The 20,296-nt window shown below is 36.9% G+C and overlaps 1 protein-coding gene across 1 annotated transcript in view; it reads left to right on the top strand.

Moving 5' to 3' along the window:
- The first annotated feature begins 445 nt into the window (after positions 1-445).
- The window catches only part of nrip2 (nuclear receptor interacting protein 2), a 38,093-nt gene continuing 18,242 nt past the window's right edge, over positions 446-20,296 (top strand). Inside the window, exon 1 of the mRNA XM_015375886.1 lies at positions 446-1,229. Coding sequence (XP_015231372.1) covers positions 1,074-1,229 — 156 coding nt within the window. The 5' untranslated portion in view covers positions 446-1,073. The remainder of the gene's footprint in view (positions 1,230-20,296) is intronic.

Below are 20,296 nucleotides of genomic sequence, written 5' to 3'. Positions count from 1 at the left end.
CACTGGCTCATTTACAGAAATGTTTATTAATGTGCACTGTCCCTGTTCAAATAAACACATAAATAAAATAAAATAAATTGTTTTTGAATAAGTAGTAAAACAGAATTTGTAAAGAAAAAGAATGAAATAGATCCAAAGGACCTATCAGTAACTATGTGCATAGCATCATTAGAATTTCTGTTAAGTATTATGTGTTCAGTACAGGGGCCATAATAGGGGCCAGGAAATGGCCCGTTGGCCCCTGTATAGAACCGTTAAAATGTATGTTTATTTCTTGGTTTACCAGAAAACAGATTTATCCAGCAGGGGGCAGCACTTACCATTAAATAACCCCCCCAGCTCTAAACGCGCTCTGTATTTTCACCTTCACGAGGACTGTTTGAAAAACGTTTTGTATCCTGATTAGGAAACGTTTGTTTTTTTTATCAAAGTTCTTCATGTTGGTCATCCAAACCTTCCTCACCTGAGGGCTGCAGCGTCTCCAACGGGACATTGTCTAGAGGTCATGGACAAAGCCTGGATGGGATATTTATAGCATTGGGTGGTGAATGAATGGAAGGAAGAAATTGGATTCTGGCTTTAACTGTGACAATCAAAGTAGGGGAGAGAGGAAATCAATATTTGCCAGATTGATCTTCATTGGGAGGTCAGATCACAGTAATCTCCCTCAGCAGGACAACCTCATCCAGTCCAGCTGGACAAACACTGCATGCAGCATCATCTTTTTGTTTTGCAATAACAGAGCCCAGAGAGCCGTCCTGTCATCCCTCTGTAAAGTCAGAGATGTGCTCTGAATGGTGAGCAAACACTGTGAGAAGAGGAGGATCCAAGGACTGACAGCACTGAGGGGAGGGCAGAAAGCACCACACATAGACCTAGTCCCACCTTCCTCATATGTTCAGTCAGAGAGGGATGAAGATGCTTCTCTACATCAGAAGAGCGCTCAGGAAAAGTAAATGAGGGAAGAGGAGCAGGATTTGACAAGACAGAGGGGAACATCTGCACGTTTATTCTGCAGCATTAAAGCAGCAACCTGAAATCCTGACATCCACTCTGTCTCCTGCAAAGACACAATGAGTGAGACGAAGAAAGGAGAGCTGGCCATCCGGGACAAAGCCATCCTGCACCAGCAGAGGCGTCTTAAGCAGGCCACCCAGTTCACACACAAGGACTCGGCTGACCTGCTGCCCCTGGATGGGCTTAAGAGACTCGGTACCTCCAAAGACCTGGTGAGTTTTGCATGCTCCAACTGCAGGGAGGCTGTAGCTGATGTTAAAGGTTGAGTATGTGCACTCCCCAAGATTAAATCATTTTAGTAGCTACTGACCAAATAAACTTTATTTATTCAATGATTTCCACCCATGTAATGGAACAAGTTCTGGTAGTTTGCTGCTTTGGGGGCAGAAATTAGCTCAGAGAAGCAACACATCTATCCAGTAACTGGTTATAACCATTTACAAGATTGGAAAGCATAAAAAAAGATGTGGATATTTCAGAGATGTTACAGCATTTCCTGGAGTTTATAAAAATGTATCAGACCCTAAGCCATTTTAGTATTGGATGGAGGTGGAGCAAACAAGCCAGGATATTATTAAACCAGAAATACATTAGTATTGAATTTTTAAGAAGCCAACCATTTGTTATATGCAGCTGTAAATACTCAGCTTCTTGACAGTAAACATCCGACCAATTTCATTATACATTTAAATGAAGAAACGCTCAGAGAAATGTGTCAAAGCCCTCAGAAAACCCAAAAGCTCCATCTCTCCTGGCCATAGTTTGATAAACAATAAAGTTCCGGCTATCATCAAAGCATTAACGGGGTCTGCATTTTAAAAAAAGCTTGAGCAAGGCTGTGTCTTGATTCTGACTCCAATTATGGCGTTCCTGGTTTTGGAGATGGAGACTCCAGGACTAAACCTCTGCAGACGTCTTTAAGCTATGATCTGAAGCCAAGTGTGAAATATTTTGGTGCCTGATACTCAAACGAGGGGAAAGGTGGCGTCTGCCTCAGGTAAAGGAGTTTAGCTATAGTTCACCAGTGATGCAGGATGGAGTTGGAGATAGATGGCACATATTGAGCCTTGGTTGCACTAATAAAAGCTCTATTCTGTTTTTTTTATGGTGATTAATGAGCTCAGCTCTTTTAAAAACATTGTATCCTCATTAGTGATCTACAGCACAAGATATAAACCTCCCCTGTATGTTGCTGGGCTGACATGAAGAGTTTGGGTGGACAGCATTGAGCCACTTTGGTTCATGGACCTGATTAGGATGTTTCCTAGTCACCTATTGGAGGTTTTCTTGGCATGTCCTTTGAAGAGAGATAGCAGATCTTAATGGTCAATATATCCCTTTATATCCGCTAAAAAGCCCTGGGATCCTGCAGAATGAGTTGTTGTGCAAAGCCATTGTTTTTGTTTCTGTCTTGGATCTTTTAAGGACTTGATCATGAATACCGTAATCTGAAAACAATGGGTAGTTGATGACATTTTAAAACAATACAGCTGCAGGACTTTGCTGCCATTGTGTATCTGAATGAGCCATCTGACCAGGTCACACTGAGGTAGGCATGCTTACAACACCTGTCAGGTATGGCAGTGGAGGAGTCATGATTTGGGCTTGTTTTATAAATGCAGGATTTTAGTTCATTACAATCATTCCTCCACGAAGACCTCTGGATACCATAGTATTCTAAATAAGTAAAGATATATTTGTAAGTTTAAGATTAGTCAGGATGGGACACTGACACCAAACTAAGCAGGAAATCTATATTAGAATGGCTGCAAAAATATTGGTATGTTGGAAGAGCTCAACTGAGACAAACTGTGAGAAAATTATAACAGAAAGCATCTTCTCTGAGCTTTAAATGCAAAAGTTTAATCTGTTTTTACCATAAATGTGCTGTTTGTCAAAAAGTATTTGCTTATAATATTTTAGTAATGTTGCAACAGAAAAATAAACTTTTCTAGACCTGGACCTAAATATTTGTCTTTTTCTACTGCGTCTTACAGAAGATGGGTTTCTGGTCCATCAGCAAACTGTTATCCAATTTGCTCTTCTTTGCTGTTTTGTAGTCTTGTTTTTAAATATAGCATTTTTAATTTCTGAGGAATCACTTTGGGTAACCTATGGTCCATGCAGTAGAAGAGCGACTTTAATGAACCAGAAAGTACGAGCACTATTTTCTGTAACCACTAATAGATTGTTCTGCTGTGTAAACCTTGCTGCTTTACAGTGCCAGTGAAACCTCCTGGGAAAAAGAATGAACCCTCTTGCACACAGAAGAAGAAACGTCAAAGCTGTTTATGGTTCACTGTGCAACTCCTCTCACACATTTTATAGGATAAAACACAGTCCTGCATATAAAGAGGAACATGTCAAAACTCCTAACTTCCTTTTCCCCCCCGAAGCCTCCTAAAGCCAAGCGGTTATGTACACTCTGGAGGAACTCCCTGTAATAATCCTCACAATTTATTGCTCCTCTAACAGGGTTTAATGGCTGCATCCCAGATTCCCCTGAGCTTTTTCAACAACTTCAATACATTTCTCTGGCATAGGGACACAGCCCTCGCAGAGCTGTGTGCTCTGCAAATAACGCTCTGAGGCTGCAGCTCTCATGTCTGCCAGATTCTAATACAGACATTTGCTGCAAGAAAAACATTCAACCAACTCTCCTTATTTGGCTGAGTTTCAATTATTCTACACAGTCTAATAATAGATGTATTTAGATCTCCTCCCTCAATTTTTGCACGTGTGCTTAGGTACAGACGTCATTTTTATGTATCTTGGACTTCCTATCCTTTGTGTTTGTTTAGTAACTTTTAAGTCAGTCACTAACAAACTGAAACAAAATGACTGTAAAACAGCAAAGGGTTAAGGTTCAGTATTAAGTTAAATATAAAGTGACTCAGAACTACTGGAATATCCTCAAAAAACAGGCTCCAGTTAATTCAAACACAACAAATTGATACAAGCTAAAAATCAAAAAGACAAAACAGGAAGAAAACACCAATGAATGTAAACAATAAACTACACTAATAAGGTTATAAAGTCTTAGTGAAATAGCCCCAGACATCACTGTAGTGAAGGTAGCTTTAAAACACAGAGACAAGACATACAGTAAACAGGAAAGGAAAAAAAAAAATCAGTGCTGCTTCAAGAAGACATCAAAACGAACAAAATGTCAAAAAGACCAGGACATAAAAATGCATCAGGTTACATAAAAAAGGTGCAAAAAGCCTTGGAAACAGCTACAATCACAAAAAGCTAAAAATATGACTTCGATTCAAAAACACAGCTTCTTTTTTCAGTTTGGCGCCCGCAAATAAACCATTTCATAAATATTTGCTCATCTTTTGCATGCATTTATTTTATCAGCATGGTTTAACATTATTAATAATGTTATGTACTGTAAAAACATTATTAATTTCCATATCCAAAGTGTAAAGTGATTCAGTGCAATATTACCCTAAAGATTATACAATAAGGCTATGTTTCTGCTGATGGTTGACTTCCATTTTGCTGCTGATTTATGTAGCAGGACAGAGATACCAAAACACTCTAGTAAGATATTTGTCCACATCTGAATCTTTTTGTGTGGCAGTCAAAGTCTAGAACTCAATCCAGTAGAGAAGGAGGTGATATTACTGCAAACAGGCTATGCGACTACCTCAAAACAATGCTGCAAAAAAGAATGGGCCAACTTTTTCACTGGAAAAACAATCTAGAAATAGCAAAAAATTAAATTAAGACCTTTTACTCTTAATTTAAGTAGGTAAATAAAATATATTTTGCCAATGGAATGAGTATTTTTACTCTTAAAATAAGATAATTAGATCATATGCACTTGAAATAAGACAATGCAATTGTGTTTTCTTATTTTAATTGTAAGTTGTCTTGTTCCATTGGCAAAATTTCTCTTATACCTCCTCAAGCCAAGAACAAATGCACTTATTTTAAGAAAAAATGACTTATCTAGATTTAGATTTTTTCCAGTGTTCCAGTGGTGTATAGGACTCATTACTAGTTATCACAAACGCTTGATGTCAGTCGTTTCTGATAACCAGTTAGTAGGTTTAGGGGGGGCGATTAGATTCAAACAAAGTCAGGTTGGTTTCAGTAATGAGAATATCCATTGTAAATACCAATGCCATCTTTATCTGATATTGAAATTTGCTTTTACGATATGAACCCTAACTGTTTAAGAGAAGAAATCTGTAATTGCAAGTATATAAAATAAAAACTTAAAACATCCTAATCTACCACCTGATAAAGTTTCTACACTTACCTGTGAATGATGATAATCAGTTATGTGTGATCCGACTGTGCGGGCCAGGTGGTGCTGCAGAAAGAGGCACAGCAGATCCATTTCAAGCCAAATGACACGCAGGTGCCTTCAAGTTCACAAACGAGGGATCTTATAGAAATGCTTTTTTTTTTTTTTTTATTGCATGCAACCTTCAGGTGCAGATTAAAGCTGGTTACTTTGCTCTACAAAAGGAGGTAAGAGGCTTTACAACATGCAAATCTGGGTGCTCATTATCTTTTTACGACTCCAAGACATTGCTTTATCTTATCTTTATGGTCACATTAGCCTTCAACATGATGCCTAGTATGGCTGCCGGCTTCTTTAGGCAGATTAGTTTAACACAACCACACAGTTACAATAATAAGGTGAAAACTGCAATAAGGTTTTAACTCTAATAAATTCAAAAAGCTTAATCCTCCAAGTCGTTATCCAGTAAGGAATTTATAGCACAAACGTATCAAAAGCCAATCTGATAAGCAGATGTGAGCATACAGAAGTTAAACATTTAAATACATGATCTCTCAATGCAGAAAATTGATCCAGATGTCATTCTGATGTGGGTTTCACAGATAAGATGAGCAGAAATTGAACTATTTCATTTATTTTTGTTTGTTGTCAAATCAAAACAGATGTTTAATTTTAAAAGGTTAATCTTTTCTACTTGTAATTTTAAGGACTTGATGCTGAGAAAGCCTTTAAGACAGTATATGAAAATACTGACATTTTGAAAGAACTTTAGTTATACGTAATATTAAACAGTTCTTTGTTATAAATCTGCTGCTTTCATTGATGCAGCTGGAAAAATGAGGAGTAATAGAAGCTGATAAATTTGTAATGGAAGGACTGGAAATGTTTTGCTATGTAGGAAACAGGGTGACAACAACGGTGACTGAATATAAGCAGTTATTTCTGCCCATGTATCATAGATTTATGAGGCAATTTCCGAACTTTAAGTTTATCATTCTGCAAGAAGAGGAGCAGCTTTTTGTTGCTTCTCATCAAAATTCACACAGAAAAAAATACTTCAAGATTCTGCATCAAATTGTGTTTAGAAAAAAAAAGAAAGAGATGGATTCTTTCCACATTTCACTTGCTCTTCTGACTTAAGATTATAGGAAAAAAAGCACGAAAAAAGAATTAGTCTTTCAAATGATTTACTATCTTAGTGAAATGAGCCTAGTTTCTCCTGCTACTGTAGCTGTAATCCTGCCTGTTCAAAGAGTGAAAAGCTTCTCTGCTATCGTAGGTATTTCATGCTGGCGCAGCATTCATGCACCTCATTTTGTACAGTATAAAAGATGAAGGTTAAACAATAATCTGGGTCATGGTGGGCTCAGGTGTTGGATGTGTTCAGAACTTTTTTTTTAACCTAACAAACAAAATCATATGCTAAGAATTGTCCCATGATGCATGATATACACATAAAACCATACAGTATGTTGCATAAATAAGACCAGCTACACTGCACCTCATCCCTTTACCCACCTCCAGCCTTTTATTCTCTTCCTCTTCATTGCTCTCGTGTTATAGAATTGGATTTTACCCTTTTCTAGCATGCTGCAGCAAACATGGCTGTAGTGATGCTGCTGCGGCGGCTGAGCGTAAAAGCACCTCAGGCTAAAGAGCAGCAAAACAAAGTCAGTCTTATGTAAGAGCAGAGTTACACAGTGGACAGGACAGACCGGAGAGCATAAATGGGCAGGAATAAAACATAAATCAGGCTACAGCAAACAATCTGATGTATTTTTTCAGTTTAATTTAACCGATGAAGGAGAAGGCAAATATAAAATAAACTTTTTTTTCTGTCATGGCAGCATATCTCTATAGTTTTGACCTGCGTTTCCTTGCAGATTCAACACCCTTTTGAGACTTTTTTTTAGCACCAATAACCTGTTTAGGATTACGCAACAGAATCTAAGGCAGATTCAAGTCCAGACTTTGATTAGGCCACTCCAAAACCTCCTCATTAATCTTATATTTCTGTAGATAGATTCATGTCGTCTTACAGATCCCATTCAAGTCGTTTCTACATTCTTACACGTCTGGCAGTAATCAGGCCTGCGTAGGTCATCATCAAATAAATTATCCTTTTATTTAATCAGGTTAAATAAAAGAATGAAATTCTCTCATAAAAAGAAGGACACAAAAAAAATGCTTTGAAAATAATAATGAAACTGTGTGAGTTATAATAATTTAAGTTAAAGAAGGAAAATATCAACATCTACTGAAAAACAGGGACTGAAACAGAGTCCAGCTATCTTCCTATAATCAGATGCAAAGAAAGGAGGTACAACAAAACATATGGGGATATCTGGATACTCAATTCTTGCTTTATTTTTACTGAATTACAATAACTATTTTAGAACCTCAGGATGTTAAATCACTTTCTTACATCTAATACATCTTACATCTTAATGTCATTTCTATGGAGAACATGAGGAAAAACAGCAAGAACATAAATAAAAGCGTTCTACTTTTCTGCTGTATTCAGTGTGCTGCCCTGCAGTCTAGCTGTCTGTTTCTTCCAGTGTAACTTTAACAGATGAGTGAATCTGAGAAGTACGCATCTCTGGGCGTTTGGGATGTCTTGTCTGCAGGTTCATCTGAGCCTAATCAAAAGCTACAGGTCTGGGCTTGTAAACAGAGAGGTATCACTCTGAAGAGAGTTAAATAAAATATTACTTTAATTTTGTCATAATTCCTCTCCTGTGCATGAATAATAATCTAACAAAGTGGAATTTTATGAACTGCTTTATCTGTTGCCTTTTCTAGAAGCAGTCAAAGTGCTCTGTCTATTTACCCAAACATATCAGATATTTGTTTCCCTCGAGTGTAAAGTTGCTCTCCCATAGAAAGCACCGCTAACCTTTGCCAGTTCCTCCAAACAAACAAGCTGTGTGAAATCGGTTCAGATGTAGGCTTTATTATTAGCTCTAGGACAATTAGTTGGCTTGGACCTGTCTCACCGCTTGTCATCTGGAGCTGTGGATGGGCGGCGACACTCGCTCAGCTGCTCCCCTCGGTGCTGAGCAGGAAGACAGGAGGCTGAAAATAGCCGGCTAAACAGAAACAGCAGCAGAGGAGAAGAAACAAGAACCAAAAACACAAATATTTGTTTAGTCAAGTGCATATATCACAACATCTTTAAATCCTATTTTATAAATGGATAGCAATAATATTTGGTAGGAACTGAATCCTTCAGCCTTAAATTATTTCAATTTGAATTCACACCTTTTCTGCCTTTTTCCTTTGCTCAGATCCATACAAAGTAAATAGTTAAATCCATCTATCCATCTACTTTCTAACACGCTTATCTCAAGTGTGGTCGCGAGGGGTGCTGGTGCCTATCTCCAGCAGTCAATGGGCGAGATGCGGGGTACATCCTGGACAGGTCGCCAGTCCATCGCAGGGCAACACGGAGACAAACAACCATTCCCACACAAACTCACACCTAAGGGAACTGTAGAGAAGCAAATGAACCTAACAGTCATGTTTTGGACTGTGGAAGGAGGCCGGAGTACCCGGAGAGAACCCACGCATGCTCAGGGAGAACATGCAAACTCCATGCAGAAAGAATCCCAAAAATTTTAGAACTTTAATTTAAAATTTTAAGTGTACCTTCTACACATGATTGATGTTTAAATTTAGTTTATCATTTCTATTCAAGGCAATTTGTTGTGCTGTAAAGGTAAAGAGAATTTGATCAAAAATAAGAAAATCTTTGAGGATGCTCCCACTAATACTATTGATGAAGTCTTTTCTTCAGTAACATTAGTGGGAGCTTCTACACCTTAAAGCCCCAACCCTGCTGGGTAAAGTAAAACTGAACAACCAAGATAACAAAATACACGTGAGGACATAACTTAATTTAACCAACTATGGATCCCAAAACTGTATCAGACTGTCGTGGTTAAGAGGGAGCTGAGTCGGGGGGTAAAACTCTCGACTTACGTTCCCACCCTCACCTATGGTTATGAGAGCTGGGTAATGACAGAAAGGACAAGATCACGAATACAAGCAGCCAAAATTAGTTTCGTTTGCAGGGTGGCTGGGGGCACTCTTCGAGATCGGGTGAGGAGCTCAGATACCCGGGAGGAGCTTGGAGTAGAGTCGTTGCTCCTCCACGTCGAAAGGAGCCAGCTGAGGTGGCTTGGGCATCTGTTCCAGAGGCCTCCTGGTCGACTCCCTTGTGCGGTGCTCCAGGCATGTCCCATTGGGAGTAGGCCTCCTGGAAGGCCCAGGACACGCTGGAGGGACTATGTCTCTGAGCTGGCCTGGTGTCGCCTCGGGGTTCCCCCAGAGCAGCTGGAGGAGGTGTGTGTGGATTGAGAAGTTTGGGCATCTTTGCTTAGACTGCTGCCTCTGGCCCAAGATAAGCGGAAGAAGGGGAGAAGATGGATGGATGGATTGATCCCAAAACTCTTCACTGGTTTTGAAAAATCTACACTAAATACTCCCTGTCACTTAAAGCACCATTGTTAAGTGATTAATCTAAACTGTTATAAAAGTATTGTTATTACTATTGTTATATCGCTAGACATTAAGAGGAGTAACATTACTACCATATCATCTGTCCCTTTATAACCATCATCTTGACACTGTACATGTTTCCTCTTGTGTTTTTGAAGTATCCTTGAATCTGTTTGATTATTTATATTGTGTATTTTTTCCATCTTGTACTTAAATACACCGGACTGCTATAATGAGCCAGTTTCTCTTGATATTTAAATCTAGACCATAAATTTAAAATATCTGATGTTTGTTAAATTGATAAAAACAGTATTTTACTGGTAATATTCCCCACTTAAATTACTTTTGCAGAATAATTGTACTCGTGCATTCAGTCCAACTACAACAGTTGATCAGCAGGACACCTGGGGTTGAGTGTCATGCCCAGAAGAAGATGGAGATTTGGCTCAGGAGGAAATGCAAAAACTATTCTTCTAAGTAAACATTTCAGACAAAAATCACACTTATACTTAGAGTATGGACACTTATAAGAATAATACAAACCTTGCATCATAGTGTGCTGATTCCGTATTATGATATATGTGGGACATGCTGTGTGTCCAGCAATACAATTCTAAGAATTTGTCTTAAAGCTTTTCTCCTAGAATCAGAATCAACATTTAACGTTTCCAGCTGCAGATCTCGCTATTCAGAAATCTCTCCCCAACCAGAGGTTGGTGGTCATGAATAATACAAATATTATGCAAATACAATCCCACCCAAGCAATTGGAGGACTAAGAGTTTAGGAGGAAAAAATTGCTTTAGAAACCTCAGAAGCCGAGGTGGCAATTTATTTTTTCCAGGGGGTCATTTTCACAGACAAATCGAAGGGACATGCATTGCATTTAAATTAATACAGCAGGCAATTGTACATAACAACAAATCAGCTTTACCAGATAATGTTGAACGCAGGCTAAATTTAATTTACAAGTGTCGCCACTACTCTATCGACTGTCACAGGTCGCTTTAATGTAAGCAGACAGGGCATGCTCTACCATCGGTCTAACTATTTATCATTTCTCCAACAGACTCCGGTGAACAATATTGTTTCTTTGTTGTTTCAAATTGAAAAATCTCCATTCAAATGAAAGAAGAAGCAAGAAATCACTTATTTGTTGTGTGAACGTAACAAATGAGTTGCAACTGACAAGCTTAGTATTTCCAAACATGTTTCAGATTCCAGACTGTCATTACAAACAAAGATGAAGTCAATAATGCTAAATGTGGAAAATTAGGTAAGCCCAATGATCCAAGGGAGTTTTGACCCTCTCCTTTACAGTACAGGCCATTTAATTACTTGTAAAACCCACCGTGGATCAAGCATCAACTGTTTCTATACTCTTAGAAGCCAAAGAGCTGGCAACTGTTTCAGTCCATCCTGTGATTCTGAAACAAGCCCAAATCATCACCCTTCCACCACCTTGCTTGAAGGCTGGATTTCCTAACAGTATCGATAGGCTGAGTATTTTTTTTATATGGAACATTTCAGTAGTAAGATAATGCAAAGGCTTTAAGACTGACAACAAGTCTGAAATGTGCAAAGCCATTCAGTGATCTGTGGATTAAAGTCTAATCTGTCAGAAATGGCGAGACAGTAGAGGGACTTTAGCACTAGGGAGAGATGCTCCACTTTCTTAGTTTAGTGAGGACGCTGACAGCAGCTGTCTGACCATTGCAGTCATCAATTCTACTAAAGATCAGCGGATGAATTAGTTTTTCAAGGTCCTGCTGAGACATTAATTCTTTAATCCTGGATATGCTTTTAAGTTGATAGAGCTGACTGTTGGTGTCGTTATGTGCATCTGAAAGTTCAGCTGAGTCCATCACTACACCCAGATTTTGAGTCTGATTCATGTTTAGTTGTATTAATTGAAGCCGCTAGTTAAATATTGAAATCTCTTCCTTTGGTCCAAAAATTATTAATTCAGTTCGATATTATTCAGACATCCATATGTTGATTTCCTCTATGCATTTATTGGGAGGATTTCACTCTAGCAGGGGCAATTGAATCCATGATGTCCTAGATTTCAGAATAAAAGTTCGACTTTGGTCCAATTTGTCCAACAGTTTTTTGAGATTCCTTGATTGAATTAGATGAAACTTTGCATCATTAAGTGCTTAAATTGGGTTTATAGCCACCTGACGGCATCTTAATGTACATCTGTGTGTCGTCTGCAAAGTTATGGTAACTTATGTTATTATAATCAGAGTTAGGGGAGATTGTAGATATTGAATAGGAAGGCCCCTAAGAAGCACCCTTAGAGTACAAAGTTACCTATTGACAGAAAAAGGCCCTCTCCTTCAGGATTTAAACCAGTCCAGTGCTGTACCAGAAAGACTCAACCAGTTTTCCAGGCGCTGTTATACATTTGAGTTATCAACAGTGTCAAATGATGTAATAATACCAACACTGTAGTTCTTCCAGTCTCCAATTATATGGATGTCACTAAACACCTGCATAGGGGCAGTCTCTGTATTGTGGTCAGCACAGGTGTTTAGCCATCTTTAACTGCCCTAGACTTTCTTCCACTGCACCTTAATCATGTTTATCTTCCCTACAAAACAAATTAATATCACTCAGTAATATATTTGCAATCTAGAGGCTCCAACTCTGGGAATCACTGCAAAAGTCGGAGCAAAAATGATGGCAAAATATATCCAGGGAGTGCATCAAATGGACCCTGAGGATCGCCGCTGGAGACCACATGAGCAGTTTATTCTGTCTCCACAGATGTTACACAAGAGATGTCAATGCGTGATAAAGGCACATTACTGGTTTTTGACAGCTGGAGAAATCGTATATATATATAAATATACTCAATAGAAGCAGGAAATGGAGGAAAAGGCAGGCCTCCTGCTCACTGTGACTGGATGTCAGCAGCTGGAGACGTCCATCAGAATAAGAAAGAGGGCATTAGAAAGCTCATGCGAGGAGCTTGATGAGAGAAATGAGCCTGTTGCAGTCGGATAATTAGTCCACATGGCAATCAGCCTCTAATCTGACACACAGAGGGAGACATACAGCGGAAAAACACAGACTGAGACGAAGAGGAGGATCTCTAGTGTTGAACATTAACTGTCTTTCTGACCTGCTGGTTGGAAATGGCCTGGAGCTCAAAGGTCACAACAGGAAACATATAAGCCAAAATCAGGGGCAGAACATGAAGAGAAAACAAAAGGAGCACAGTCGACCACTTCCAGACTGAATCACCAGCTCCTCTCTAGTCAAACCCATTTATCTCTGAGTTTCGAGCTGTCTAAGGAAAATGGAAATGAAAAGACAGCTGAATAATAGTGTTGCTTCCTAACCTGAAATATTTCTGTTATTGAAGTTGCTGCTCCCATGTGATTTTAAAAACAAAATGTCTGCAATATGCTTATTTTTATTTTTACCAATAACCCATTCCAATGATTTTATACCACAAAGAACTTTATCATGTGGATTTGTTGAGCCAGACTCTCTGGGAAAAATAGATTTTTCAGCATCCAACTCATTCAAATGAGTATTTATTGTAAGTTTATTTTATTTAGACAAATAAAATAAAATTGTGCGTAAAAAATAATTGAATTGTGCGTACCCATAATTACCGGTAATCTGTAGCTTATAGAGAAACTTTAGCATGTGCTTTCGTTATCAAAGCATGGCTTTTTTACAGTTTACAGTTAGATGTGGTTTGAGAATCAAGGAAATAAACGGGAATTAGAAGAAATCAGTTCAGATGAAGAAAGAGTTGTACGAAGGAAGGTTGTCAGAGAAGAAATTAAGATAATATTTTGATTTAGTGCTGAACATAAACCTTTTCTTTTTTGCCACATTTTGATTTCTAGAGAAATAAAAAAGCAAAGGGGGTGAAATAGTGAAGGAATTGAGAGATGGAAACTTGCAGGTAATTTGCAAAAATGAAGAGCCAAAAAAAAAGAAACAAAACACTAAATGTTGAACATATAGGGAAAAATAGTTCATAGAGATAAAAGTGATAGCAGAAAATAAAACAGTGAAAGGAATGCCCATTACCGAGGATTTAGATAGATTTAAGATAGATTAAAGATTAACATTTTTTCGAAGTAAAGGTTAAAAAAATACAGAGATTTTATAAAAACAATGAGAAAGGGTGGCAAGCACTTTACTGAGATCTAAGAGCCAGTTGCACCAGAAAGAGTTAGAATTTGTTTAACAAGGCAAGGCAAGGCAAGGCAAGGCAAATTTATTTGTATAGCACAATTCAGTACAAAGACAATGCAAAGTGCTTTACATGATTAAAATACAGGAAGATAAAACAGAATCAAAGCAAGTAGGAAAAAAATGAATAAAAAACAGTAAATGGATTGTGATTTAATCAATAAATGGATAGGTGAGAAAATGTATTAAAAATTATAGATGAAAGAGACAGTAGGAGGATTTAGTTAAATTAAGAATAAAACAAAGTTTAGGATATTGTTGATTATTGTTGGAACATTATAAATAGTATTAATATCAGATAAAGATGGAGGACATTCAATTATTATATTTAGGACATGAAGAAAAGCAGGTAAATACAGTATATTGGCTACAATACTGTCATTTTGTTCCACAATCCATATTGGTAGGTTGGCGTAATGCACAGTCAAGTTGTTTGCCAGCTGCTATTACACCTTAAGAAGATGATTTTGAGGACCAGGGTTGAAAACCCCTGCTTTATATTATGAATTAAAGTTGATTATTTTAGTGTTATTTTAGTGCTACTGCGAAGAATTCTGTGGAAATAGATCTGGTTAAATGTAAAAGTGCAGCATATCTACAATGAAGGTCCAAACTTCTGAGAAATTACCTTCTTTCTAGCAAAATATATAAATAACTGGATGGTATGAAGGGTATGTTCACAGCTTGAATATAAAAGAAGAATTATAGATTTTTGAAAAATTAATGAAAGTTTCAGTCACCCATTCTGCTAACAACAATCTCTGCACAGTACAGTCAGATTCACTCCTTGTAGCCAACTGGTGCCTGCTGTTTGCATAACATTCCTATGCAATAAGCACTTCAGGAGGACGTATTATCGATGTTAAAAAACCCTCGGCTGAGAGAGGTAGAAAAAAAAAAGTGCTGAAACCTCGAGATGCGTCACCAGGGAAGGAATTTGTCACACTTGACAGTTTGTGAAGAGACTCTCCACAGCTTGCAGAAAATGTGCAGAATGACTCGGTCCGATTCTGTCACTGTTGTCCCTTTTCAGATGGCAAAGTACAGAATTTAACAAAAGGTGAATTATTCAAGCTGGTAATGAGGAAAGTGCAAACTAATCACTTGTTGAATTTGTTTAAAACTTGTCCTCTGTCTAATTAATTGATACATAAAGGTTTAGGGGCTTAAACTTCATATTTGAGTTCAGCTGTATTCAGTGGAGATGAAATTGGTGCGACTATTTAGAAACGACTCACAGCGATGGATGGATTTTAAGGCACTAGCCAGTTTCTTGACTTGATAGAAATGGTCAAACTGTTGATTTTCTGTCAGGTGAAAAATAATTTGTGTTGATTTGAGCAATATTTTGAATCACAATCCTGCTAAAACAACTTCAACTTTTAGCCATTAGAAAAAGGCCACCAGCCTTTTATTTTAAGTCTTCTGGTATTTCAAAGAAGAGAAAATCCCTTTTTTTGAAAAAGGCCAACCGTGTCACAAATTCTACATTATGCTTAGCAGCAGTCATGATTTGCTTTTCCCACAAATCCTTCATCCTCTGCTTCATGTGAAATGGTTGCTGAGAAGCTGAGCAAAGGACACAGCTCCAGTAGAGTCCCAGAAGAGCTCAGCCAACTCCACATATTTACTACATGCATGTTAAGGAGAAAAAAAAAGTATTTTTTTCCCTATATTTGCTCCTATATATCTGTTGGCATTTAGATGACATTCAGATACCACTTAACAGTGACATAAAGTTAGCTTTCCTGGCTTTATTTCCCAGTACTCTGTTTTTAAACATTGATATAAGGATGTTAAAGCAAGAAGGAAACATGCATCACTTATCTGAATGTTTTTATGTCATATTTTGGAGCGGCTAAGAATGTTTTTCTGGGAGATGAGATCATATTTATAATCTAGGAGCAAAGGATGTTATTATTGCTTCAACATTTTTATGCAGCTTGATTTCAGTAAACGTGGGAAACCTTAGATTTTGTTAGCAGCTATTTCTCAACATCTTTGTTTTTCCTCAAGGAACAAACACATTCAATTTATAGGATGTTTTGCCACGGCAATAAAAATACAATCGTATTAAGGCATTTTACTCATCTTTAATTGGATGCTAATAAATCTTTGAACCGGGAAAATGGATAATCCAGTTCAGGCGTATCCAAAGTGTGCACTTGAGGCCGTCAAAATCATTTTGTGTCGCCCCAAGTTCAACACTTATACAAATTTGTCCAACAGCACATGCAGTTAATGCATATGGACATAAAAAAGAAAAAATTTAAATCTTTTTAAAGTGGATAATACAACAGATTTGTCTTAATGAAACAGTTTTCATTTTGAATTCAAAATTGTAAGTATTTTTACTCAAAAGCAAACTTGGATACACAAAGGATATCAATTTATTAAACCTGATATGGTGTAGAAAGCATTTTCAGAAAAAAAGTAACCTGTATGGCATTCATATTTCTAATCAAATGCTTTATTTTTTTTGTCCAACAAAATAAAACCAACTTACAGTAACCAAAAAAAGTCTCAGACACCATTTGCCTTTCTTTATAAAGAAGTAATGAAGAATGAAGTAAGTGTTATGTTTGGAACTATAACTATAAACCAATATAAAAAGAAAAGAAAAATCAGAATACTTTATTTTTGCACAGCTAAAAAAAATTAAATATTGAAAATAGAAAAAGTAACCTTGCTGGCCTGACACCTCTTTCAACCTGACAAATTTAGCTAAACATATTTATTTGGGTCAGAGTTGGCCAGTTTAAAATTTCCTTTAGCCTCCTCCAAACTGTTTGTGTTTACGCAGGTTTTCTACAGAAACTTCCAACTTTTCATCTGATTAATCTCCCTTTTCAACTCTGAAATCATGCAGAGCAGAAAAAACAATCCTTCATAGGAAAGGAAAGTATTATATGATTAACTGCTGCCAGGAAAAGCACGGCTGCATCTAAACTACTGATCTAAATAGCTGAACCAGTCCGGCCTAACGATCAGAAAAATAATGGAAACACTAATAGATGACATTATGCTCAATCATATTAGTTTGCTCTCATCGAGGCTGATAAAAACCACTTTAGCAGACCTCATAAGTGGTTTTTATTTGAATTATTGAGTCTGAACCTTTGGTGCTGCTAAACCTGTTCACCTCTCAGCTGTTTGTAGTGAAATAAAATATAGGATTGTGTTTAAGGAGCCTTATTTTACTTTTCAGGCTTGGAACTATGTTTAGTGTCTGTCACAGGTTTACTGCACAGAAAAGCCATATTCTTGTTGGTTATTTAAACCAGAGAGAAAAAGATTGTCCAGTTTAAAACGGCAAAGTTTCATTAGATTCACAAGTTATTACTGTGAAATTCCTCCAATTTATGAACTAAATGATACATTCAGGCTAAAATATACACATAAACCCCCTACTACTTTTCATTAAATGTTCTTTATAAAGTCAAATCTTAAATATGTTGTTTTTATAAAGCATTAAAGAATACATCTTAATGAATATATATATATATATTTTTTTTTTTAAATTTCACCTTATTAGGAGTTTGGTTTCCTTCACCGACTGCTGTTTAGAAATTCAGGGCAACCATCATTTTGATAAATGAGCTCCAAAAAGCTCATTGTTGGCCTGTTTTCAACTCCCAAACCAGTGCTGGTCTGTGTTTTAGACCAAAACAGAGTTTAAATTGCAGTAATCTGAAGAAACGGTTCCCCTCGGGTGAAATTCTAAAGTGAAGATTGCATAAGCCCTTGCTCCAAAATAAACACCCTTAAACCTCTCAGATGAAATATGCTGCTGCACAAATAGACTTTTACGAACAGATAAGACAAAGATTAAAATATCTACCATGATAAAAAGTAGGGAAAGCTGATTGGCATGTGATATAGGTTTATTTTAAAAAGTAGCTTGGAGAATGATAAAGAACTACAACCAAATTTTTTTATTTGATTGGCAAATCAGAATGCAAACTGGAAGTAGGTGGTGTTTCAGTTGGAAAAGTATCTCAGACACATCAAAACTTGATTTGCTAAAGAAAATTCAGATCAAAGTTTGGCTTTTGCATTAAATTCAAACTCAACGTTGCTGAAACTTTGTGCACTATCCCTAAAAACACAATAAAGGGGGACATCAATTTAAACAGTCAATTATGCAAAGAAGAGTTTAATATTCCACCAGAGTTGTGACAGAAGTGGATAGGAAGACGTGAATTTGAGTTAATTTTTACATTTTTTTGAGCCAGTGCAGACAGTGAAAAATTTAACATATTTAAATCATTAAAAATTAAAATAAAGCTGTGCACGGAATACTTAATAAAAAAGTCAGAACAAGCTGTAGCATCAATTCATCTGAAATTTTTTTTATCGAATTTGTATAACATTCATGCAGAGGAATGGACGGTGGAACAGTAATTAAAATGCATTTCAAGCCAACAATAAACAAAAAAATGAAAGCAATGTATTTATATTATACATATAATTGAAGGATATTTATTCAGTAATTGCATTGTGGCTAATTTTTAGCATCTTAATAAGCCATCAATAGCCTTACAGGCTGCTGCATTTGTCTGATTAGAGGAGCTACATTCATCTAAACGTCAATACTTTAAACAGAGATTAAAAAGCGGACAGGAGGGCTTTCAGAAATTACATTACAAAATAATAAATCAGGAATGCAAATCTTTTCGTAAAATAAAAACCGTAAATGAGTCTAACACAGACTCTATAATGGATGTGGGATTGCACCAGAGGGCAGAGATATGGAAAGAGTTCAACAGAAATGCAAATTAATGAAGAGGAACCTGGCAGGCCGGAAGAAAAGGGCAACAGTGAAAACACACAGTGGAGCTGCTTTCATTAGACTGCTAATTTCTTTATTTCATATTTTCTCTTTCGCCTACATTAGGATGGAAAACATTTCAAGACAGTCTTTCTACAAATACTAAATAAATGGTTTCTGAAGTTCCAAGGACAGCAGAAAAAACTTATCTGAAATATTCTCATTATGGTTACATTTAGCAAAAATAATGAAGAGAATAATACTAAAGAAATTAATGAATAAGTCAGAGCAATAACAAGGGTCAAAAGGGAAAAGAAGAGAAAGGCAGTGGTAGAGGAGAAAGAATAAATGAAACAAGTTAAAAATCAATGATAAGAAACGTGAAAAAGGAGCCAAGGTGGTGCAGTAATGACAAAGAACAAGAAAATAGGTGTAAAGACGAGATGAGGCCATCATCAGCGTCTACTCAGTCCCAGCTGGAGATCAGACAAGAGACTTAATCGAACTCTGTGACCCAGGTGGTGATTACCTGCCGGGGTGTTGCTGTTTTCCAGCTCAGCAACAAAAAAAGATCAAATAAAAAAAAAAAAAAGACAAAACTCTGAAAATCAACATTCTAACACAAAAAAAGCCAATTTTTTCTGCTTAATAGAAGCCAAGAAAAAAGACAAATGTCCACCACAAATGAAGCCACATGGAATGAGGCAGGCAGCAGATGACATTATCACAGCCGTGTTAAGGTTACACAACCTCATTTCTCACTCTCTGATCCCATTTATTTATTTATCAGTTTCCCCATTTTGATTTCCATAAAGTCCTTGTGGTTTAATTCAAATTCTATCCAGGGGTATTTGAAACAGGAGACCAAAACATAACTGTTAATATGTGCAAAAATATTAAAATAACAACCAGTATAAAAGAAAACTGTGAGGATAGCAGATTGTTCAGTGTTTCCAATTTTCAATCTGGAATAACAGTTTCAAAAGCTAGATGATTAAAAAAAATAATAGTTTAACTGATTGCACATTTGTGCCAAAAAATAATCAACAGCCCAATCAAGAGCATTAGTGCTGATTCTCAAAAACACATTGTTCTAATAGACGAGGGAGCTCCCATGAGATGAAGAGCCTGCAGCTACAAAAACAACAACGCTTGGATGGCTGTTTTTATGGCAGCAGAGAGGACAAAAAGACCACTTTCTCTAAAGGTGTAAAATCTGCAGGCTTGTTACTACAATAACAAGAGGTGGAAGATGCAGGGTGGCACAGACAAAATCCATTCTAAACAACAGGCTGGTCAATAATGGGTCTTTCAATTACCACTATAACAAATCCACATTTACCATTTATTTTTTTTTATTATCATTATCAAGGCCTGCAAGTCCTATTCTCCCTCCACAATTAGACTTGTACAGATATTTATCTTTTAAATAATGAGTAGTTGTAGAAGTTTGAGCATTTTTATTTTATGTGGAGGTTACACATTATGCCAGACTGAATTTTTTACAATAATGGATAGATTTTC

This window comes from Cyprinodon variegatus, unplaced genomic scaffold (assembly GCF_000732505.1).
Source record: "Cyprinodon variegatus isolate N-32 unplaced genomic scaffold, C_variegatus-1.0 Scaffold7, whole genome shotgun sequence".
Lineage (NCBI taxonomy): Eukaryota > Metazoa > Chordata > Actinopteri > Cyprinodontiformes > Cyprinodontidae > Cyprinodon > Cyprinodon variegatus.
This window is presented reverse-complemented; position numbering and strand designations above follow the sequence as displayed.